At 50.2% G+C, this 23,508-nt stretch overlaps 2 protein-coding genes across 7 annotated transcripts; one reads left to right on the forward strand and one right to left on the reverse strand.

The window, feature by feature from the left end:
* Positions 1-81: 81 nt before the first annotated feature.
* Abi3 (ABI family member 3) lies at positions 82-9,881 on the reverse strand. Of its 2 annotated transcripts, none has more exons than XM_029483919.1 (8): positions 9,592-9,881; positions 4,737-4,904; positions 3,459-3,635; positions 2,002-2,087; positions 1,694-1,789; positions 1,331-1,488; positions 910-1,035; positions 82-580 (listed from the first exon to the last, which is right to left on the reverse strand). In XM_029483919.1, the coding sequence occupies exons 1-8, from the start codon at positions 9,715-9,717 to the stop codon at positions 417-419; spliced, it is 1,101 nt and encodes a 366-aa protein (XP_029339779.1). In that variant the 5' UTR covers positions 9,718-9,881; the 3' UTR covers positions 82-416. The 2 variants fall into 2 exon arrangements, with proteins under 2 accessions (XP_029339779.1, XP_021032661.2); XM_021177002.2 differs by having other exon boundaries at positions 1,331-1,491.
* Gngt2 (G protein subunit gamma transducin 2) lies at positions 4,277-13,315 on the forward strand. Of its 5 annotated transcripts, XM_021177005.2 has the most exons (6): positions 4,277-4,322; positions 4,884-5,038; positions 9,271-9,393; positions 11,425-11,502; positions 12,659-12,748; positions 13,067-13,315. In XM_021177005.2, the coding sequence occupies exons 5-6, from the start codon at positions 12,665-12,667 to the stop codon at positions 13,190-13,192; spliced, it is 210 nt and encodes a 69-aa protein (XP_021032664.1). In that variant the 5' UTR covers positions 4,277-4,322; positions 4,884-5,038; positions 9,271-9,393; positions 11,425-11,502; positions 12,659-12,664; the 3' UTR covers positions 13,193-13,315. The 5 variants fall into 5 exon arrangements, with proteins under 5 accessions (XP_021032664.1, XP_029339783.1, XP_029339782.1 ...); XM_029483922.1 differs by lacking the exons at positions 4,277-4,322; positions 4,884-5,038; positions 9,271-9,393 and adding exons at positions 9,916-9,997; positions 10,404-10,612; XM_029483923.1 differs by lacking the exons at positions 4,277-4,322; positions 4,884-5,038; positions 9,271-9,393 and adding an exon at positions 9,866-9,997.
* The last annotated feature ends 10,193 nt before the right edge of the window (positions 13,316-23,508 follow it).

The following is a 23,508-nucleotide window of genomic DNA, read 5'->3' on the forward strand; positions in this document are numbered from 1 at the left end:
CCTTCTGGGGCAGACTGCAGGGCTTCTGTGTTCCCTTTCCATCACTCCCTGTCTTGCCCTCTAGCCCTTTGGAGCAACTACCAGGAGGTCAGCAGTTTTATTCAAAGCTGGCAATCTTCTGAGCATGAGCTGGGGGGTCCTCTGGGCAAGGTGCTTAAACTCCTTGCCTTCTAGGTTTTTTTGTTTGTTTGTTTTGTTTTGTATTCTTTATGCCATCTGCAGCAGTCCCCCCTGAGTACCACCCCTCTCTAGCCCACCCTCTTCCCACTGCTGTATGGAGCAGGGACTGAACACAGTTCACAGCCCAAGAGGTAGACTGGTCCTTAGTCCAGCTTTGACTGTGGAAGCTGGCTTCTTGGGGCTTGAGAGGCCCACCCAGGCAGTGCAGGGTTGGTGCAGGGACAGATCCTGGGCTGTCAGCAGCTGGGCTCCACATAGTTCCCTGGGAAGAATCCAGTGCCCTCTGAACTGACACCCTCACACCAACCATCCGAGTAGCGGCGAGTGACACAGATGACGGTGCCTTCTGAGAAGGAGAGCTCATTGTCCTTCTGCCGGGTATATGGGTACAGTGTCACCACTGTGGGGCAAGAAGAGAACCTTGTGAGGTGTCCCCTCGGTCATGCGCGCACCCGCCCACAGTGACAGGAGCTGTAATACTAGGTCGTGCGTAGAGGAGCTTTGGAACAGTCAGGTACTACTCAATAGCAGGCCAGCTGCTCTTTCCTAGCAGGGTTCAGAACTCAGCTCATCCAAAAGGAAGGAGAGGGAGAAAAAAGATAGGGTCGCCCGCACCTTGGTAGGGAAAGCAAATGCTTCAGGGTTGGAGAGTGAAGGCCAAAGCAACAGAAGCCAGAGGAACCTGCCAACAGATTCTGCTGCCTTTCAGTCCCAAGAGTGCAAAGGTACCTTTCTCCAAGTAGCTAGCAGGGACCCAGCTGGGCTCATCTGGTCCAAAACCTGGTGGGGGCGGAGGCAGCTGCCCCAGTTCATCTCCCTCTAGAGCTGGGGGAGGAGGCAGAGGCAACTCTGCATCTGGGAAGACAAAAGGGTAAAGGAAAGTGGGCCACCCCTGCAGCATCCTTAAGCTCTAACCAGTTCCTGTCATCACTCATAATGCCTCTAGCCAGACTCAGCACAGGGTAGACAGAGCCTACGGGGCAACACCTAGGCAGCTGGCTTAAGCTATAAAGGTCCCGTTAAGTGAGAAGCTTCAAAGACAGGGCTAGTGTAAAATAGTCTAGATTCACTGCTTCTCTGGGGTTCCTGAGGAGCACAGGGCTGAATGAGAGACTCAAGGTGAATACTGAGAAGGCGGGACCCATCTTACCCGGAGGGGGCTGGGACACCTCCAGCGGAGGGGGCGGCAAGAAGACCTCAGCAGACAATGGTGGAGGAGGCGGGGTTACAGGCGCTACAGGTGGAGGAGGCGGGGTTGCAGGCGCTACCTGTCCCTTGGACTGGGGGATCCCACTGGCACCTTCCGCACTGCTAAAAGACCAGATCATATGCTGATGAGGGACGGACGCCTTCTAGCCTAGCGTCCCAGAGGGGTCCCCAGACCTCATAGCAAAATCTGCATTAATTTTTCCCCCAGCTAGTGGTTTTTCGTTTTCTCAACCACAAGTCTGCCTGGAGGCCACCTCTCAAAATCCACCTGCTGTCTACCCACCCACTAGACTCAAGTGCTCACCCTGCCGAGGCCAAGGAAGAGGCAGAAGAGGCAGCGGAGAGCTTGCCGTCTGGCACAGCTGGGAGCTGCACCGGCTCAGGGATCCGGGGTGGTCTCCTAGGGAGTGGAGTAGGGTGGCATGAAGAGGGAGGGTTCTCTGCTGAGCAGGGTTTAGGGTTGAGGAAGGGTGACTAGCGGAGGGAGAAGCTGGGTGCCAGGCGCAGCAGCGTCAAGACACCAGGTGCTGAGGGGGGGGTGAGGGGTGGAAGAAGCAGTTGAGAACCAGGAGTGGCTGGGCAGGGCTGGTTGGCATGGCCTTGAGGCCTCACCCCAGCGTGGCGGAAACAGGTGTAGCAGGCGCCTTTATGCTCTTGCGAGACAGGGTCCCGGTCCGTGACAGCTGCGTGCTCAAGTCCTGAAGGGAGAACGATAGAGTTGATTGACATCTGGGACACGGGGAGGCATTCTTACCCACATCCCTGAGAGGAAATGGGGGAGGGGAGCGGAGGGCAAGAACTGGGAGGGCTAGCCAGACTCAGCAAGTTCCTACTTCCACTTCTCAGCCCTCCTCCCGTCCTAACCCTACCCCCACCCCTTAGGCCTGCAGCAGGTCCCCCAAAGCCATCCCACAGAAAGAAACCCACAGCACAGACGCCGTCTGAAGGCCACTTCCTCTGCACAGCCACAGTGACTTGAGTTGTCCTTTGCAACCCCACACTATCTCAAATTCCCAGGGATCTGGGTGGCTTGGTGGTCCTTAGCTCTGATTTAGCTTGTACTCCAGCAGGAGCTGAGGAGCCTCACATACAGGGGAACTCCTTGTTTCCCAGAAACCTATGGAAGTGACCGTCCCCAAATTCGAGGCAGAGGGATGGCAGAGGCCAAGACACTTAGGAGAGTCTCAATGATGGGGTGCAATCCCAAAGCCAAGAGACACCTCTGAAACTGGGACTTCCCCCAGCGTGAGCAGGGGGGGTGAGGGGGCGGGGGAATGGTGGGGGGGAGGGTCATGTTCTCTGTCACCCTGCCGCACTAGAGGCAAGACAGGGGAATTACAGAATAAAGGATAAGTTGGAGGCTGGGCACATAGCTCAGGATGGAGCTTCTGCTGAGTTTACAGCAGGCCTAGGTTCTACCCAGGGCACCATCAAAAGAAAAACAAAAGATAAGAAGGCTGGACAGGAAAAAGGAACGGATAGAGAGCTGGGAACTGAAGGAAAGAGGTATTTTCTCTCCTGGAGGTCTGGCATAGTATCAAGGGGTTAAGACCCAGGAAAGCTTCTAATCTAATCTGACATGAAGCAGTTGGGTACAGTGTGATAAGGTCCCCTCCACCAACTCTTTTTGTTGCTGCCTCCTGTCCCTATCAGCAGCATTCTGGGGTGACTTCTTAGAGCAATGACCTCAACCCCCCAGACAGAGGAAGTCGCTGTTCTCATGTGGCTGAGGAGAGGTTCTCATGCGTGCCCTGACACCCTTCCCCCCTCCCCCTCTTCCCCTTCACACACACACACACACACACACACACACACATACACACAAGACCCATTGTGGGGTGGGAGTGGGGGGTGGGGCAGGGACAGCTTATGATCTTCCAGGAGCAGTGTCTGAGTAGAGGGAAGTTAAGAACCTAGGGAGAGGGGAGTTTAGGCCACGTGTCCTGAAGTGTGGAGAGGAAGAAGGGGTTGTGAGGTCATACAAAAGCTTGAGGAAAGGCGAGACAAGAGGGAGCTAGCTGTAGGGCAGGACAGGGTGGGCAGTGGGAGGTCAGCAGGGTTTCCCTTACCTTGACTCCGTGGCCAATGTCATCCAAGCAGGCAAAGTTGAGGGGTTTTCTGTAGTAGGGAGTGAGGGAAGGCAGGCTCTCAGGAGGGATGACCTTCTGGTTAGGGGGCAGCCTCACGACAGTGGCCAAAGTGCCGATCTCCCTTCTGGCTACCTTCTCCATATGCATGTTTACCATCTGCACGACAGGGTCGGGAGGTGGGAGGAGACCGTGAGAAACAGCCTGTACGACACCATTCCCTTTAAAGGAGGGAGAAAGCTAACACTCGGAGGCAGAGGGAGGCAGGTAGAGCTCTGTGAGTTTGAAGCCAACCTGGTCTATATGATGAGCTCTAGGATAGCCAGGGGCTACATAGTGAGACCCCCCATCTCAAAACAGGGGAGGAGGAAAGAATGGGGGCCATGGGGGGGACCAGAGGGAGTCCCATGGCCATATAGCCATTGGAGAAAGAATAGCAGGAGAGGATGGAGCCACTTCGGAGCGACTTCCGGGTAGAAGAGAATAAAGGTTATTATTAGCTGTGCAGGAACCAGAAGAAAAGGGAGGGAAAAAATCCCTGGGGTTGCTGGATAGCAACCAAAGGACAGGGCAGGCTTTGGTTTAGACAGGCATTCTGTGGAGGTGGCAGAGAACTGTAACTAAATCAGCTCTCCCCTTCAGGGGACAAGGACGGGAATTAGCTTCCTCTCCAAATGTTCCCTCAGGCCTTGAGGGATGGGACCTTGGGTCTTCAGGAAGAAGAGGAAAACACACCCCATACACTGACCCCTCAGGGACCTATGGTCAGACCAAAAGTGTAACTCCCACATGCTTTGTGGGGTCAAGGATCCAGGAAGGACAGCTGAGAGTATTTATGAACCAAGGGTAGGTATTTATGAGCCAAGGGTGGGGACTCTGTATGGTGTTGGCAGGGATTCCTGTGGGGCTGACGATGGGCTTGCCTGGCCTGCGTGGAGGCCATTTATTAATCACTGGATGTGTTCTAATGAAGACAGGATGGCCTTTGGTCTCTCCTGTTCTCTGCAGGTACTATGAAGAGCAAACAAAGAAAGCTTTTAGAGAGAGAAAGAGAAAGAGGGAGGGAGGGAGAGAGAGAGAGAGAGAACTTTGTATCTAATGGGGTAGCAAGAACCCCACTGAGACACAGACGGCTCCAAAGTCTGGAATGTGCCAACTTTCTGCAGTCGGGTTGGCCAGGTGGGCGTGGAGAAATGTAGGGCTATTTGAGTGGGACTGAAGAGCCAGGACAGAAAGAGGGATGCCTTCCCACATCCTTACCTGGCCCAGTGTGCTCATCTTGGCTTCCACCTGCCGCAGGGCAGCACCCTGTAGATCCAGCATTCGAAGAGTATGCCCAGCCAGGTTACCCACTTGGTAGGCCACACTGGCTAGGGCCTGGGTGGTGAAAGCCATCGTCTCTTCCAGCGCCTTCCGCTTGTCTGTGGCCTGAAATACACACAGCCTTGGCCCGAGGCCAGCACATTCCACTGCTTCCTTGGCAGAGTCGGACGGGGCCAGAAGAGAATCTAAGGAAGGCCAGAGCTGAACTTGGAGAAAGCTGCGGTCCTTAGATGCCTGAGGTAGCTTTCTGGAAGGATGGTGGAGTAAGTGGGGAATGGGAGGACAGTGCAAAGAACATTGGGAAAGCAAGTTGCAGCCTGAGAGAACTGGCTGTGAGGGTCGGGGCAGGAATCCTGTCCTCCAGTAGTTGAGGTGAGGACAGAGTTGAGAGGACCCTACTGCCTCCCTCAGCAAGTGTCTCCTGGCAGGCTGGCTGGTGATAGGAAGGGGAAGGCGATGCTGGCTAGGGGAGACATTCAGCCACTTAAAACCCAACCAGCCAATAGCAGGCTCTTACCTATAAACCAAAGTCCTCAAACCAAAGTAAGGCCAGGAGAGAGAGCCCCCTACTGACCTTGCACTTCCTTAGCCCCAACCCTTAGGAAGGTGTGTAGGAACTGAGAGAGGGGCAGCATGTCCCAGAGCCAAATGACTTCATCCTCTCATTGCCTCTGACAGCTTTCTGACATGCTTCGCTTCTTTTCCTTCCTTCCTTCCTTCTTTCTTTCTTTTTTTTTTTGAAACAGGGTTTCATGTAGTATAGGCTCACATTCTCTGCGTAGCCAAAGCTGGTTGACCTTGAACTCCTGATATCCTCCTGCTTCCATCTCCTAAGTGCTAGGATTAGAGGAGTGTGCCATGGCACAGTTGGCATTACTGCTGCTGCTGCTACTACTACTACTACTATATTTTTCGAGACAGAGTAGCTTTGGCTGTCCTGGAACTCACTCTGTAGACCAGGCTGGCCTTAAACTCAGAGATCCACCTGCTTCTGCCCCCTGAATGCTGGGATCAAAGGTGTGTGACATCTCCACCCACCCATGCACAGTTGGCTTTAAGATACTATCTTCTGCCTTACACACACATCCCTTGCTTCTCTCCAGCCACACTAGCTCCTGGCGTTCTAATCCCTAGCAAGAGAGATTGTGTTCCTACCTCAGGGCCTTGGCGCTTACACTTCTTAGAGCTCTTCTCACTAGATGGTTCCAGCGTCTCCACTTCTCTCAGCGCCCTAAGTTTTTACCCAGCTCACATTTATGAAGTATCATATTTGCCCTGTTCTTTCTTTTTCTTTTCACCCCTCCCTCATCCAAATATCAATACCCTGAAAACAGAGCTGGTCCATTCCGTTTTGCATCCTATGCTGACATAGTCCTCAGCACACAGAAGATACTAAATACATGTGCATTTGTTGGCTGATTGACAGGCCAAAGGGGAACCCAATATGAGGTGGGCAGCTTCCTACGGCATGCCAGACACTGGCCAGTGCCACACTGCCAGTCACTGGGAAAGGGTGATCAGAGAGTGGCTAAAGACAAAAGCGGGGTTTTTTTGGTCCCAGACCAGACCTTCAGGGCTGGGTCTCTTGCTTCACCAAACAGCTTCCTCCTTTCCCATCAACCATAAGCTTGCTGCACGGAAGCCTGTCCTTTTGGGTGGTGTGGGGAGGTAGAGGTGAGTCCAAGGCAAATTAGAAGGGGCAGTGTACTGACAGGCAAGGCTACACCCCTGTGGCCTCCTGGCTTGGAACTTTGTGCTCCGTGGGCTCCACCACTGGTGCTATAAGAGTTGTATCATCCGTGAGATTCCTCTGGGTTCCCCTCATGCAATCTGAACTAGAGAGAACCTTCTGGAAAAACCCGCGCCATGGTCCTTCCCTTCCCAACTTTTCTGTTCTGACAGCAGGAAACCGATGTTCATTTGTGTGCTGATTTACATGTCATCTGCATATGCAATAAAATTTACATCTCATCAGCATATGCCACCCAAAATATTGGCTAAGCAGAGAAGCTAGAGAGGACTGCAAGCTTCGCTCTAGGTCTTTGTTTCATAGGTAAGAAAACAGGCCCCCTCTGCCTGCTACCCAGCCTGGCACATGGACTTTGCAACCCAAACAAGAAAGGTGCCTGTTTGGACCCAGCTCTGGGTTCCTCTAGCCCAGATGTTTCTAAGTAACCTCTAGCTTTAAACTTGTCCCAAAGTCAGGTCTGGAGGAACAAGGGCCGGAGATCCTTCACCTAAGCTGTCATGCAAATGACCCTGTTTTTACTCTCAGTCAACTCTGACAGAGAACCCTACGCTGACCCATCTGCCTCCTGCACGGGCTTCTGACACTTAGTTGGGGAAAGATGGGACAGAGACTTTATTAAAGACATCACCCCAAAAATTTCCTCTGTAGACAGGCAGGGATGGCTATTGATGGTCTAGGGGCCATAACTCTACACAAGAGAATCCAGGGATTCCAACCTGGGTCTCGGGGCTTCAGATACCCTGAGTGTGTTTGCAAAGGCTGTCACCTGGATAAAATGGGGCTTTATCACTAGCACGTGGCTTTTATCCTTCTGAAATGGTAATAGAAGGCACAGCAGATACACTTATTTATTCTGCCCTTCTTAAAGGATGATGGGCCCTGGGCAAATGGTTTAACACACTGTTTCAATTAGTACTTGTAACCAGCCTGGAGAAGGTATAGAGTTTAAGTGGAATCCCATCCCACCCCCAAATGGTGACACAGGCCTGGAATAGTCTTTGGGAAGGGGAGTGGGGGGAGCTGGGCAGGTCATAAGTTCAAGGCCAGTCTGAGCTACAGAGTGGCAATATTGGAAGGAAGGATGGGAAAAAGAGAGAGAGAGAGAGAGAGAGAGAGAGAGAGAGAGAGAGAGAGACCCCTCAATGGGAAACACACTACACATTTCTACATAAATAGGTGGCAGACCTGGTGACTCAGCTTTGTGACTTCAGATCCTGCATGCACACCAATTACACACGTGGGATTGCACCCACTAGCAGCACTTTGAGGTGTGGGAAGACAACGATGGAGCGGAAAGGCCTATCTCCATCCCTGCCAGGGAAGGAGAATGCCTAAGTTCAGGGCAGGCAGGACTGGTAATAAACCACATGTCAGATCATCAGGCTGGTCACTCAGTGTCTCTCTCTCTCTCTCTCTCTCTCTCTCTCTCTCACACACACACACACACACACACACACACACATACACATACACTGGAATGACACTCAAGGTAGCACTGGGCTCAGGAGTCAGAATCCTAGCTGCTCTTTGATTTGGGGTTTTGCTTTGCTGTGTTTGGTTTATTGGAGGTAGTATCTTGCTATTTAATCCTGACTGGTTTGGACTCATTTACGCAGACTAGAAAACAGGTAGAACTTTCTAAGATCCCTCTGCCATAGCCTCCCAAGTACTGGGATTACTTGTAAGGGCCACCACAACCAGCTAGAGTTCCGAGTTCGAAACCTGTCTTGGTGACTACCTTGGAGGCATCTGGAAATACAGTCCCTTTCCAAACATCAGCTTTCTCATTGTGAAGTGTGCATAGTGCGCACCAGGTAGGACTGGGGAAGGGACAAATAGAGGCTGTGGGTGCAGAGAGAACTTGCCTATCATTGCCTCTTTGCTCTGCCATAGGCCTTCGGGTCTTTTTTCTCCCCAGCCCTCTCACTACAGGGGAGGCCCCTGGCGCTGTCTCACAGTCTGGCTAGGATTTTGCTTTGCTTTGCTCTGTAAGAGGTTGCAGACTTGGTCTGTCACTCTTAGAGCAGAGGAAACCAAGGACCAGGGGTACAGATAAACTGTCCAGCGCCATACACTATATCAGACAGATAGAAGGATGGAGAGGAAGGGGCTCAGGTGAGAAGGCAGGGCAGCCATGCTTGGCTCTGCTATCCAGAGCTGGGTGACACGCACACACACACAAACTGCTGTTTTCCCATTCATCTACAGGAATTAATAGTCTTTGTCTCACACGGTGGCTGTGAGGGTGGGCAGTCATGAAGTCCTCTCTGCCCATCTTCCTTCCCCAGGAGTCAATGTTATATGAGCAAGACTACTCCAGGGTGGAGTGGAGCTTAGCTCAGCAGAAGAGCTCTTCCCAGACAACCCTGGGCTCCCCTCCCAAAGCCTTAGAAACTGAAACAAAACGACCTGACACAAACAATGGCCAGGTGAGGTGGTGGGAGCCTGTAGTCCCAGCACTGAGGGAAGGCTGAGACAGGAGGATTGTAAATCTAAGGCCAGCCTGGGCTACAATGAACTCAAGGGTAGCCTGGGCAACAGTGAACTCAAGGTCAGCCTGGACTACAGTGAACTCTAGGGCAGCGGAGGCCATACAGTGAGACCCTGTCTCAAAATCCACACAATGTGTAAAGGTCTACAGCTGCTCTACATTGCCTCTCATTTCCCAGCAGCCAGACTGGGAGTCCCCTGCCTCTGCACCACACCCCATTCTTTCCTCAGGGTCTGCTCCGACTCTCCTCTGTTCCTCCTCAAACATCAAGGGACAAACCCCTTTCCCGTGAGTGGGAAGTGTTCTGATTCCCCTAGAGCCAGCTTGAAGACAGTCCCCGGCACCTGTGAGAGGTAAGGTGTGAGATTATCTACCTCTGAGGCTATGGCCCGAGAACAAGGGCTTTGGCGTTTAGGAAGCTTGGGGATTGCGTTGAAGCCTGAAGATTGCTCAGCCAAGGCAGGAACAGATACCTGTCGGATGACCCTACCAGAGGGACTGGGCTGCAGGTCCCCGCGAGGTGTATCCTGACCTGAGCCCTCTCCACTTACCTGCAAGTAGTTATCCTCGCAATAGTTGGCCACCCGTAGCAGGGCGCTGTGGTTGCCTCGCAGAGCCTCCCGGCCCGTGGGGATATCAAACTCCTGCAGCTGCTGCAACTGCTGCAGCTCCGCCATAGCTCGGCCTCGGTGGGGTTCCCTGGGGAGCCTGCTGGGTTTTGAGCCTCACCCTGCCCCTGATTGGCCGCTCTGCCTTCCCTCCCTCTGCTTTTGGTTTCCTCTGCGTGAGAGACCCAAACCTGCCTGTAAAGGGGTAGGCATGCTCATTCCGGGACAAGAGGAAGTCAGACCCTGGGCCCTTGGCCTGGGCCTCTCTGTCCCCTGCTCAGGAGAAGGGGGAAGCCAGGGGCCTGTTGGGGGCTCGGTCTCTCAATCCCACCAAGCAAAGGAAGCCAAGGTCGGGGCATCTGTGATTGCTCCCTGGTCCTGGAGAGGAAGCTAGTTGATGGGGGGATGGGGTAGTAGAGACAGGAGGAAGGGGCTGGCCTGCTATGGGGGGTGGATTTTCCACTCATGGAAAAGGGGAGGAAAGGGCAGAGGGTGGGGGCTTCCTTGGGAAGCTTGGGATGAGTCACCACGGGATTGGGGAGTGGAGGGTGGATAGGATATGGAGATAAGTCATACTGGGGGGGTGGGGCTGGGCTGGCAGTGCAGCCCCAGTGGTAAACAGCTCACGCAGCAGCAAGAAGAATCAGGGTTAGACACCAGGAAGACACAGCTAGAGTTCCTGAATAACTGTGGGCAAGCCTGTGAAGGGTCAGGTAGGAAGTCCTGTGACCAGTATTTATGCCTAATGATGGTAGGAGAAGGTGAAATTGACCAGATAACTCTTACAAAGACTCCTCGGATCAGCAACAGGAAGGCCTTGGATGTGAGACAACACTGGTCCAGATGGATGTGTGGGCTGGAGGCAGCGCCGGTGGACAGAGCACTGAGCGGGGCTCATGCGTTAACCGGGAGTTGGAAAGTCCAATGGTTCTGTCCTAAGCTTGAGTTCAACGAGGTCCCAGATGTGAGCGAGCTTGGCGGTGGGGGGTGGGGGGATTGATCCTGCATCTGGGATGGCTTTACAGAGCCCCTCCCCCTCCCAGTCTGTCATCCTCCTGGCAGAAGAGGAACCTCTCTAACCACACTGGTTCCTTAACATTTCCTCAAGAATGTCCCTTGCTATTGGACAAATGTCAGCCAGAGCTCTGCTAAATGTCATAGTGTCAGGTGTCAGGTGGTCCTGGGAGAGGCGAAGGGAAGGAGCTGAAGGGAAGGAGCAGGCTGTAAGGGGAGTGTCGGGGCCTGAAGAGAAGGGAGTTCCACACTCCAGGGAGGACACGGAGGCCAAGAAGCAAAAGACATGGCATTAGGGTGGACACGGCCACTGGATACTAACTGTTGAGCATTGGAACTCAGGGTATGTCTTTATGGAGCGAATGCAGAGTGAGCCTGAAGACCCTTGTGCAGTGGAATTATGGAACCCGCTAATGGAAAGCACAGGGTTCTTCAGGATGGAGAAAGCTGGGAGCTGTAGGCATGGGGAGGAGCAGGCTGGGAGCAGGCTTTGTGATGGAGAGAGACAGGTTAGCAGGACAGTAGGCTAAAGGGAAGCTGTGGGATGGGGAGAAGGGGTGTGGTCACTAAAGGAGAGAGGCTGATGAAGTGTGCTCCTGGGGCCCACCATGGAGATGGCCTGTTTTAGAACGTTAGTGTCTGCTGTGGACGAGCGGAGGACTGACTGGGAGGCTCAGCTAGAATCAGGACTTAGCACCCTGAGCTCATGATCAGCTTAGGCAGCGGAGATTTGGCTTTGCCAACCATCTGTTTCGTCTGAAGATTTCTCAGCTGATGAGGCGCTAGGAAGATCCATTGTGTCTGGATCCTGGACCGGTGATCTGGAGAGAGCTCTAACAGGTAAGGAGGCCTTGGGGCCCTGGGCTGGGATCTAGTCTTAGCATGACTCAGTTTAAGCACCAGGCTGGCTCTCTCCTGGTTGCCTGGAGTTTTGATGGTAATGATGTTATTGTTGGAAATAAGAAGAAGAAGAAATATGCCCTGGTCACTAGGTGCCAGGCAGTACAAATGCTTTCCGTGCGTTACTGTCTTTTTAAAATTTCATATGTATGAATGTTTGGCTTGCATGGATATACTGTACCATGTGCATCCCTGGTTCTCACAGAAGAGGTCAGGAGAGGGCATTGAACCCCCTGGAACTGGGGTTATAGGTGGTTGTGAGCCACGAGGAGGATGCTGGGAATCGAATCCTTATCCTCTGTGAGAGCAATAAGTGCTCTAAAAGCCATCTCTCCAGCAACCCTAAGCATTATTTTTTTTCTTTAGTTTTCACAATAATAATGGGATTAGGGATGTCGATCAATTGACAGAATGCTTGCCCAGCGTCCTCAGTGTCCTGGGTTTCACCCCCAGTAGCACACCAACTAGGTATTGTGGTACATGCCTGTTGTTCCAGAATTTAGGAGGAGGCAGAAGGATCAGAAGTTCATGCTCAGCAGCATACAGAGTCTGAGGCCAGCCTGGGCTACAGGAGACGCTGTCTCAAAAAACAAACACTGCTACCGTCGTTATACTCATTTGCTAATGGGGGAACTAAGACCCAAAGAAGCTGTGTGGCTGTGTGACTTGTCTCAGTCCATACAGGAGGAAGCAGCAGAGCTGGGGGTCACTGCTGGACTCTGGCTGCCTCCAAAGCTCCTAGTCTTAATATTGTCCCTGGACAGGACCTAGAGACAAAAGCATGCCCCCGAGTCATCACACAGAGCAGTCACTCTTTGTCCCAAATTTTCTAGCTTAAACTCTATTTCCCCTTCCTTTTCTATTTCCTCCATAAAGAGGTTCTTATTCAAGGACAGAGATTGCGCCACCCGTAGCTGACAGGTCACTTCTAGTCCTTCTAAGCCTTTGCTCACGACAGAGCAAGGAGTGGAGGTTACATTTCGGGGAAGGGATACATTGTGGAAATATTAACCCATGAGGGTCTTTGGTTGGGCCCTAAGGCCAGGAAGAGTGTAGAATTGGAAGGGAAGCCCTCATGGTTGTGGGATCCTTCTAGGGCAGGATGGCCCAGGACCTCAGTGAGAAGGAGCTGTTGAGGATGGAGGTGGAGCAGCTGAAGAAGGAGGTGAAGAACCCACGTGATCCGGTGAGCCCGCAGTCCCTCTTCTCGGCTTCTGTATCTCTTTCTGTTCGAAACTGAGGAGACACTAGGCACAGGATGTATCACTGGGCTGGGGTGGGGTGGGCACAGGGGAGACTCGGAGAGCTGTGTCTCCAGGCTGGGCTGGCATGATCCCATCAGGTGTTTGAGGGTTGGTCCAAGGGACTCAGCCTCCTGCCTGCCTCTTTCTCCTCCCTCCTTCCTCTTTGACCTCATCTCTACCCTGCCCATCTTCCTCCGATTGTCAAGTCATGGATTCTATAAAACGAACAAGAGCTATGACCATGTTTTGTCATCTTACAGATTTCCAAGACAGGAAAGGAAATCAAGGATTATGTAGAGGCCCAAGCAGGGACAGACCCTCTTCTCAAAGGCATCCCAGAAGACAAGAATCCCTTTAAGGAGAAAGGCACTTGTGTGCTAAGCTGATGGCCCACCCTCACCACCATCACCCTCTCTGTCCCTCCTCAGCCACGCCCAAGTGTACTGGGATACCTAAGGACCAATGTTTTCTTCCTCTTAGACACAAATAAAGATGTTGAGAAAAAGCAACAACCTCGGAGTGGATTCTCAGTCATGGTCTCCATTGTCTTCCTCCATCTGCCTGCCTTTGCCTATGATACTGCCACAGGAGGGATACAGGAAGGAAGTGTTAACCAGTGAGGGAACACCCCTGGGGGAGTGTGGCAGGGAAGAATGTAGAAATGAAGGCATAGAGAGAGTTGGACAGCTGAGCAGGTGGCAAATGTCTTCTAGAAGTGCCTCCAAGGCCCCAGAGGCAGTCCTTGCAAGCACTCACTCCTCCTAGAGTTGCCCCACACCCATCTTTTCTTCTCTCACTATATCTATGTAGCTTGAGCTAGAGGCTAGGATGAGGGCTGTCCTGCTTCATGCCCTATCCTGATAGCCACTTCCTAGTTATTCAGACCACAATGGAGAGGTGGGAGCTCAGTTAGTAATGTGCTTGCCTGGCATGCAGAAGACCCAGGGTTCCATTCCCAGCACCACATAAGCTGGGGATGGTGGCTCTTACCTGAAGTGCCAGCACTGGAGAGCTAGAGACAGGAAGCTCAGAAGTACATAGGAAATTTGATACCAACCCCCTGGCTATGTAAGACCCTGTTTCTATAAAATGAAACAAAATAGGAAGGAAAAAAATTGCCGTAGCTGGGATGGCCTGAAAACAAGAGGGAGGGAAGGAGAGAGAGAGAGAGAGAGAGAGAGAGAGAGAGAGAGAGAGAGAGAGAGAGAGAGAGAGAGAGTCTGTAGGGTCAGAATTACATTGTTTATGGTTTATATAATGTATTGCATGTCTGTTATGCATAGGGCAATATATCCAGAAGCATGGGAAAGACTAGCTGGTTCTTATTTTCATGGAATTTGGTAGAGAAAACCTAAAAGAATTTGCAGTGAAGTCAATAGTCACGCCACAGCCTGGGAGAGTCAAGGGTGGGGAAGAAGCACATAACAGATGCACTTTAGGGCAATGAACAACAAGGTCAAGGCAACCATCAGCAAAAGGGCCCAGTGTAAAGAAGTGGAAAGGGGGTGAAGCATAGAGGGAGAGCCAGGAAAAATCTTGAAGGAACATTCTGGGGCATCAATTATAAATTTTCTTCATGAGGGGCTGGAGAGAGAGAGATCAGTGGTTAAGAGCGAGTGCTGCTGCTTTTGCAGAACCCAGTTTAGTTCCCAGCTCACAACCACTTGTAGCCCTAGTTTCAGGGGGTCTGACATATCTGGTCTCCAAAAGTATGCATGCATTCATGTTCACATGTGAACGTGTGTGCGTGTGTGCACACATACATACACACACACAATTAAAAATAAATAAGAAAAATATAAATTACAAATTTTAAAGAATTGTTTTTATAATTTAGGCATAGTAGAACATGCCATGACTATAATGCCAAGACTAGGGAGACAGAGGGAAGAAGATGACAAATTCAAGTCCAGCATGGGCTACATAGTGTGTTCCAGGATAGCCTGGTCTACTCCAGGGACACCCTATCTAAAAAGAGAGGGATTTACTTCTTTACCTTAAGGGTAAACAGAAGCTGAGCGAGGTATTTAAGCAGCCAAGGGACCTGGCTCGGCTAATAGATGAGTCAGGTTCTGCTCAGGGCTGAGGATATAAATCACAGACACAGCTCCGAAGCTTTGTCAGCCAGGAGTTACGGTCTGAAAGAACCATAGACAAACATCCATGCTGCAGAGTGCTCCCTGAAATATCAGAGAGGTCTGTGGGATGTTACAGGGACTCCTAGGTGGGCTACCGAGACCAGCTGAAAGGTCACACTGAGTCCTGGGAGAGAGGAGAGAGGAATAATGCCTTGGGGAACTGAGCATCGAAGGCTTGTGTTGTGAATAGATGAGAGATGATACTCGTGGGGATAAGGACATTGCACGCAGAGTCACAAAAAGGAGAGGAAGAACCACGGTTTGGTGTCTGGCATGATGGCAGGTGTCTTAGTTAGAGTTTTACTGCTATGAACAGACACCATGACCAAGGCAACTCTTATCAGGACAACATTTAATTGGGGCTGGCTTATATGTTCAGGGGTTCAGTCCATTATCATCAAGGTGGGAACATGGTAGCATCCAGGCAGGCATGGTTCGGGCAGAGCTGAGAGTTCTTTATCGTCACCTGAAGGCTGCTAGTGGAAGACTCGATTCCAGGCAGCTAGGACTAGGGTCATAAAGCCCAGGCCCACAGTGACACACCTACTCCACACCTCCTAATAGTGCCACTTCCTGGGCCAAGCATATACAAACCATCACAGCATGCAATTCCAGCATTGGGGAAATTGACGGTTTGTTTTGAGGCCAGCTTGGGATACCTAGTGTACCTAGTGGAACTCTTGTTATATATATAGTCTTAGTCACTGTTCTTTTGCTGTGAAAAGACACCATGGCAATAAAAGAAAGCATTTAGTTGGTGACTTGCTTATGTTTTAGAGGTTAGCCATTATCAGCATGGTGGGAGCATGGCTGTATACGTGGTGCTGGAGCAATAGCTGGAAACTTTATACCACGATCCACTGGCAGCAGGCAGAGAGCACTGGCATCACGGCTTGATGTGGACTTTTGAAACCTTTAAAGCCCACCCCCCTAGTGACACATTTCCTCCAATGAGGCCACATCTTCTCCAACAAGGCCACACCTCCTAATCCTTCTAATCTGTTCAACTCTCTGGTGACTAAGCATTCAAATGGATGAGCCTATGCAGCTATTCTCAAACTTATTTTGTTATTGTTATTTTCCTTTCTTTTGAGATAGGAACTCACTATGTAGCTCTAGATGGCCTGGAACTTGCTGTTTAGACGCCTGAGAGCTGGGACTAAAAGTGTGCGTCCCCATGCCCAGCTCGAGTTGTATTTTAACGTTTTGCTTTTTGAGATGTATTTGTTTTATGTAAATGAGTATTTTGCTTGCATGTGTGTATGTATGCACGCATATGCCACGTGAATGCCTATTCCCCTCAGAGGTCAGAAGAGGGCATACCATTCCCTGGAACTGGAGTTACAGACGTTGTGAGCCACCATATTTGTTCTGGGAACCAAACTGAGTCCTCCAGAAGAGCAAATCAATGCTTTTATCTGCTGCACCATCTCTCCAACCCCAAGAACTGTATTTTAAATGGAAGAACATTCAGGTTGGAATTGAATGTCAAGAGGAAGGCCTAGGCCTTTAGGATACTCCTAGAGGTGGATTGGGTGGTCAGAAGGGTCTTGATTGTTGGGCTACACATCTTTATCCGCTGGGAATGTCAGTTACTGATGTTCCTGTTTGTTTGTTTGCTTGCTTGCTTGCTTATTTGCAATAGAATACAATACATACAGTGCCTCAGGCTGACCTTAAACTCACAACAACACTTCTGCCTCCACCTCCCCAGTGCTGAATGACAGGTGTGAATCACCATACCTAGTGGGAATTTGCTCTTGACAAGACTGCAAGTGAAAAGAGAAGGTTGGAGAGGAAACTAAGAAAGAACTAATAGTTCTTAGTGGAGACACAAGATAAACAGCAAAGGCTGTAGGTAGTTTCCGGGATGGCTTGAAGAGTTTCCTTGGGAAGTAAAGTTTACAGATCTTGACATCTGATTGGTGGAGAGGAAAGCATATATTCATGAATGACAGCTGTATTAGTGAGAGTGAGCTAAAGGAACTGATCTTATAGATTGTGTACAAAGGGGATTTGTTAGCTTGCTTATAGAATAAGGGCTGGGAATTCCAAAAGTGTCCTGTATGCTAGAGAGGCTGGTAACACTGTAGCTACTTGGTCCACAGAGCTGGATGCCTCATCCTGGGAAGACTAGGAAGTACTCTGGAGAGCAGCCAGTTGTTTTTTGTTTTGTTTTGTTTGTTTTGGTTTTTTTGGAGACAGGGTTTCTCTGTGTAGCCCTGGCTGTCCTGGAACTCACTCTGTACACCAGGCTGGCCTCGAACTCAGAAATTCGCCTGCCTTTGCCTCCCAAGTGCTGAGACTAAAGGTGTGCGCCACCACACCTGGCCTCAACTTGCTTTCATATAGAACCCAGAACCAGCCCAGGAATGGCACCACCCACAATGGGCCCTCCCACCCTTGATCACTAATTGAGAAAATGCCTTACAGCTGGATCTCTTGGAGGCATTTCCTCAAGGGAGGCTCCTTTCTCTGTGATAACTCCAGCTTGTGTCAAGTTGACACACAAAACCAGCCAGTACAGTAGCTCAGGCAAGGCTTAACCACCAGGTCCTCCTGCCCCAGCTTCTTGAATGTGGGATTGACTAAAGTGTACACACTATACAATTGTACACACAACTTCTGTTTCCCTAGCTCCGTAAACAATGCCAGCTAATTGAGCACAGAGCACATCTTCCTCTTAATGGAATTGTGGCGCTGTGTCTTTCCTCTTGTGCCCAAGCCTCATGGGAGCAGGTTAAATGGACAGAAGCAGGGGATGGTGAGATGGCTTGTCAGTAAGTGCTGTCCTTGCAAGTACAAAGACACGTTTTTTAAAAGGCAGGAGTCCTGTGGCAGCATGTTGGCACATGCCTTTGATTCCAGCACTCAGGAGGCAGAAGCAGGTGGATCTCTGTAATTTTGAAGACCAGCCTGGCCTACATATTGAGTTTCAGGACAACCAGGGTGTTATACTGAGAACCTGTCTCAAAGACAGAGAGAGAGGGAGAGGGAGAGGGAGAGGGAGGGGGAGGGGGAGGGGGAGGGGGAGAGAGAGAGGAAGGAAGGCAGGAAGCTGGGCAGAGTAATGAACATTTGTAAATTCCATCTCTGAGGGTTTGAACCCTGAGAGGTGGGTACCATTCCTCAGAGCACACCAGGTGGTTCTTCCAATGGCACCCAGCCTGGGCACAGTGGTGTCACCCAGCAAGGCTGGGACACTACACTGGGTCTTTCCCAGATCTGCCCACCATACTGCAAAAGCCACTGCTGGCAGATTCTGATCACACACCACGAGGCCATCAAATCCTACCACCATTAGCTTCTTGGCTTTTTAAATTTTTTCCTTCAGTGGTTTTATTTATTTATTTGTTTTGTTTTATTTAGTTTTTTTTTTGTTGTTGTTTTGTCTTTTTTTGGTTTGTTTTTGTTTGTTTGTTTGGTTGGTTGGTTTTTGTTTTTTCAAGGGAGGGTTTCTCTGTATAACCCTGGCTGTCCTGGAACTCACTCTGTAGACCAGGCTGGCCTCGAACTCAGAAATTCACCTGCCTCTGCCTCCCAAGTGCTAGGATTAAAGGTGTGTGCCACCATTGCCCAGCTTGTCTTGTTTTTAAGACATCCTGACTGAAGCTTCCCCCACTGCTCCATTCCACCCAGTCCCTACCCCGCTCAGTGGTTTTATTTTGAGCTATTTTTAGATTTACAGAAAAATTGCAGAATTGCAAAATAAAACAATTCCCCTTTGCCCTTTCCCAAGCTGCCCAATGGTAACCTCTTGTATAACCATGACCTTTATTAAAATAAAGAAATTAAGAAACGGGCATGGTGGTGCAAGCCTGAAACCCCATCACGTGGGTAAAAGAGGCAGGAGAATTACCAACAAGCATGATGCCAGCAAGTTCTACATTGTGAGTTTCGGGCCAGCCAGGGCTACACAATGAGACTCTGCCTCAAAGGAGCAAGCAACAGTGGGGCTGGAGAAATCCATCACTGAGAAAAGATGGCTGCTGCCAAGGTTGGCAGCCTCAGTGGGATCTCCACAAGGTGGAAGAAGAGGATCAAACCTTGAGAGTTTGCTCTGACATCACAGAGAGGGCCTGAGCTATTGAGTGTGTACACGAGTGGATGAATACACACAACACACACAATGAACAGACAAAACCAAGACATTAGCATCAGTACAACACTATTTATTAAACTCAAGACTTTGGATTTCTCCAGGTTTTCTCTAATGTAATTTTTCTGCTCTAGGATTTGTCTTTGTGGGTTTTTGTTTTTTGTTTTTTTGTTTTTTTGGTTTTTTTGAGACAGGGTTTCTCTATATAGCCCTGGCTGTCCTGGAACTCACTTTGTAGACCAGGCTGGCCTGGGACTCAGAAATCTGCCTGCCTCTGCCTCCCAAGTGCTGGGATTAAAGGCGTGCGCCACCACACCTGGCGAATTTGTCTTGAGTCTATTGCCTTCCTTTTTTTTTTTTTCCTGCAAAGAGTTTTTTGGTTAAAGACAACATGGTCTAAGACATCGTGGCTGTCTAGAAGACACTCCATGGTCCACAGATATCGGAGAATGCAACACTAACTCCCAAGTCACTGCCTATTTCAGTAGGGACAATCTATAGTTCTCTCTGTGACCTGCCACTACAGAACTGCCTACTGTTTTCAGTCTCTGGATTCACCCCCTCCCACCAAGGGTCTAGTCTCAACATCTACCTACATCTCTTTGTCTTCAGCTCCTTAGTTATGCTCCATGACTTTGACCACCTGGCCAGAACCTTTAAAACTTCCCAGGAAGTGGAAAGGACTTTCAGGGCCACCCTGAGAGCAGCAGTTTCCAGAGCAAGGGCGGGCAGTATAATTCAGCCATCCTCCCAGATGTGGTTAGAAGGAAGAATGGTGTGGGGGTAGGGAATAGAGGAAAAGACAGACAGAGGAAAGTACCCAGGATGCTTCCTCTTGGATGATGAATGAGCAGTGATGCCACAGGTACAGATATCCTCTGTCACCCACCTCCCCACCTCCCATCCCCCACCCGCCATGCACCCCAACCCACCCTGCCCTCCAACTCACCCAACCCACTCAAACCACCCCTTCATCCACCCCCAAACTCCTGCCCCAAAATCTCCCCACACACTCTCCCAGAGACTCCCCTACATGCTTCCTCTTAACCTCTGTGCCCTACTCCATCCAAATCATTGACAAATGGCAGCTGATCTTCCAAGAGTGACTGAGATTGCTTGGGAGGGCTGTGCATGTTTGAAAGAAGGTGGCCAGACACAGAGCTTGGAGAAACTCCAGCAATTCACGGCAGCCCGAGGAGGAAGGGCAGCAAAGGGTACTGAGAGTGGTTGAGTCAGAGAAGTGGAGACTGCCCAGCAGAGACCAGGTGATGGCCACTCAGGATCCTCAGCCAGGAAGGAGATGTGCTCTTCAGCGTCTCCAAGTTCTGTTCAAATCATATTGGGCTAAGCCATCTTCAAGTTTCAAATGCTTGTTTTCTTTTTGAGAGGGGGTCTAACGAGACAGGGTGAGCTTCTAACATGCTAAGCAGTGGAGAATGGCCTTTGATGTGATCACATTGGTCCTCCCCTCTCAGCTCCTCAAGTATTGAGATTATAGGCTTGTACCCGCCGCCATGGGATGTGCTAATTCCTAAGGACACTAATTCTCCATGGCTTTAAAGCTCTCAAACACTCATCTGTAAAGGCTTTATTGCCTCCTTCTGCCACAGCCTTAGTTAAAGACCCTTACCTGGAAGGCTCCCCTTCTGCTCAGGGCTTTCCCTGTCTCTAGTTCATTCTCTCTATAGAAGTTGGTCTTCATTTAAAGCCTTTCTTGGTTGTTTTGGCTATGTTGTTGTTTGTTTTTGTTTTTGTTTCTAGACAAGGTTTCTCTGTGTAGCCCTGGCTGTCGTGGACCTTGCTTTGTAGACTAGGTTAACCTGGAACTCAGAGATCCACCTGCCTCTGCCTTCCAAGAACTGGAATTAAAGGCATGGAGTACTATGCCCATCTTGCTTTGGCTTTGAGACAGGTGTTCAATACTTATCCCAGGTTGGCCTGCAACTTGCTATACAGTCTAAAGTGGCCTCTATGTCCTCCTGTCTCAGCCTTCCAGGGGTCAGGATTAGGGGATTCAATTTTAATATTTTCATCAAGGTAAGATGGCTCAACAAATAAAAGTGGTTGCTGCACAGGCCTGATTACCCAAGTTCAAGCCCAAGAATTCACAGTAGGAGAGAGCTGATTCCTGTCCATTCCATGTACACGCACGTCTGCAAGCCTGTGCACAGCTCATCCCCCACAGAATAATAATATGGATTTTTTTATTTTTAATTTTGCATGTATAAGTGTTTTGCTTATATGCACTGTGTACATGTCTGTTGCCTATGGAAGCCAGAAGAGGGCATTGGATTCTCTGGAACTGAAGTTGTAACCTGCCATGTGGATGCTGGGAATCGAACCTGGGTCCTCTGCCAGAGCAGCAAGCTCTCTTAGCCACTCAGTTGCCTCCCCAGCTCTAATTTCTTTTTTCTTTTAAGGATCTCAGACTCCTTTGAGCGCAGAGGTCAAGGCTTGCTTTACCTCATTGACCTTAAAGTTGCTGGCCAACAGGTATGAAAGGAGTCTGTGTTCTGCAATTCACAGACTACTAGCATGCTAGACTGTGTGATAAGTGGGGCACGTATATTATCAAGTGGAAATCAAGACAAGGAAGGGACAGCTTCGGGAAGGTAGTATCTAAATGCAACTCTGCTGGTGCCAGTGCGCTGCCCTCTGCTGGTGACTCAGACTGGGACCTCATGCAACAGCGGGATTCTCTAGTACATTCCTGGAAATGAGTCAATGTCCATTCTTGGGAAGAAAACCATGAGAAGGACTTCTCAGACTATTGTGAGAAAAGAGAGGCTTTCCCCCAAAGCTACAGGGGCTAGGAAGAGGGGAAAATTGGACCAGAGAACCTGGAGCCTGAAAAAGAACAGAGAGATAATGGGGAATACTAGTGGGTTTTTTTGGTTTTTGGAGACAGGGTTTCTCTGTGTAGCCCTGGCTGTCCTGGAACTCACTCTGTAGTTTAGACTGGCCTTGAACTCAGAGATCTACTTGCCTTTGCCTCCCAAGTGCCGGGATCAAAGGGGTGTGCCACCACCATCCATGTACCAAGGTGGTCAGAAGAGGACATTGGATCCTCCAGGAACTGAAGTTACAGATGGTCGTGATCTACCACGTGGGTGCTGAGAATCGAACCCAGAGCTCCTGCAAGAGGAATGGGTGTTCTTATGTTCTTAACCACTGAACCATGCTTCCAGCTCAGACGCATGCGCGCGCGTTCCTGTGCGTGTTGGCCAATGACTAAACAAAACAAACAAACCAACAAAAACAAAAGGGGGGAAACCCCTGAAAAACTGATTTGAAAGCTTTGGCCAGGAAAGCTCTGAGCCGGAGCTGAGGATTCCCTGCCAATGGAAGCTGAGAAGGCCTGAGGCGCCATGCGTGGTGCCCAGGTTCCTCCCATGCGCAGAAACCTCTGACACCACAGCAGACAGGGTCTTCGAGTTCTCCGGGAGATTTCTAGGCACCAGAAGCTCCATCGCTCAGGGCTGTACCATTGATGAACAGCAAAATCATCAGAGTGCTCTTCCTAATTGCCCCTCGAACTTCCACCCCTGAGTTCCCATTGCCTCTGTCGCAACCTAGACTGCGAACGCATAAGCAAATACATTAAATAGCCGTCTGTGCTTTCTAAGTTTCCCCGCCTTGCATTACTGTTTCTTCTTTCTAGTATTTGCGCTTCTAGAATTTCACTATCTTGGTTGTCTTTCGAGAAGTCACCATTATTGAACGTAGCACAGACTGGTTCAGACATGGATAGAAGTGCTTCTGTCTTCTCTCACATTACGTGTGTGTCTTCGTGTGCCTGTCGAGTTGGGAGGAGGCAAATGTGTGTCACGTGTGTGCATGGAGGTTAGAGGACAGCCTTTGGGAGCCACCTCTGTCTTTCCTCTCTATACAGTTTGCAGGCCACCAGGCTTGCGTGGGGTAAGTGACTTCACCCACTCAGCCATCTCCCCAGCCTCTTTCTCCGACAGAATCTCACCCTGTCCTCACCCTTGCTGTGTCGCTGACGATGACCTTGCATTGCTGAGCCTGCTGATCCTACCTTCCAAGTACAGGGATTACAGGCCTGTAACAATACACCTAGCTAGGGCTCTTCTGTGTGTTTTACTAATTCTCAAAACACTGGCAGGCAAAGGCACCATGGTTATTCTTTTTCCAAAGAGGCTTAATACATTCAAATTGCTTACCTAGCTGTATCTTGCCAACTGAGGTAGAATGGATGGTTAACCGGGTCTTTGTATGACACCTAGACTTCACCTGGTCTTGTAAATACATCCATATGTCTAGTAAAAGCAAAACCATGTTGCTGGATCAGTTTTGTTTTAGACAAAGTCTTTTTAAAAAATAATTACTGCCGAGCGTGGTGGTGCACGCCTTTAATCCCAGCACTCGGGAGGCAGAGGCAGGCGGATTTCTGAGTTCGAAGCCAGCCTGGTCTACAAAGTGAGTGCCAGGACAGCCAGGGCTA

The sequence above is a fragment of the Mus caroli genome, chromosome 11 (assembly GCF_900094665.2).
Source record: "Mus caroli chromosome 11, CAROLI_EIJ_v1.1, whole genome shotgun sequence".
In the NCBI taxonomy this organism is placed as follows: domain Eukaryota; kingdom Metazoa; phylum Chordata; class Mammalia; order Rodentia; family Muridae; genus Mus; species Mus caroli.

Coding starts and splice junctions, on each gene's coding strand:
- Abi3 (XM_021177002.2), bottom strand. CDS start 9,717: ATGGCGGAGCTGCAGCAGTTGCAGCAGCTGCAGGAGTTTGATATCCCC. Junction 2,088..3,458: donor ACATTGGCCACGGAGTCAAG/GTAAGGGAAACC, acceptor TTCTCCCTTCAG/GACTTGAGCACGCAGCTGTC. Junction 1,790..2,001: donor CCTGTTTCCGCCACGCTGGG/GTGAGGCCTCAA, acceptor TCCACTCCCTAG/GAGACCACCCCGGATCCCTG.
- Gngt2 (XM_021177005.2), top strand. CDS start 12,665: ATGGCCCAGGACCTCAGTGAGAAGGAGCTGTTGAGGATGGAGGTGGAG. Junction 12,749..13,066: donor TGAAGAACCCACGTGATCCG/GTGAGCCCGCAG, acceptor GTCATCTTACAG/ATTTCCAAGACAGGAAAGGA.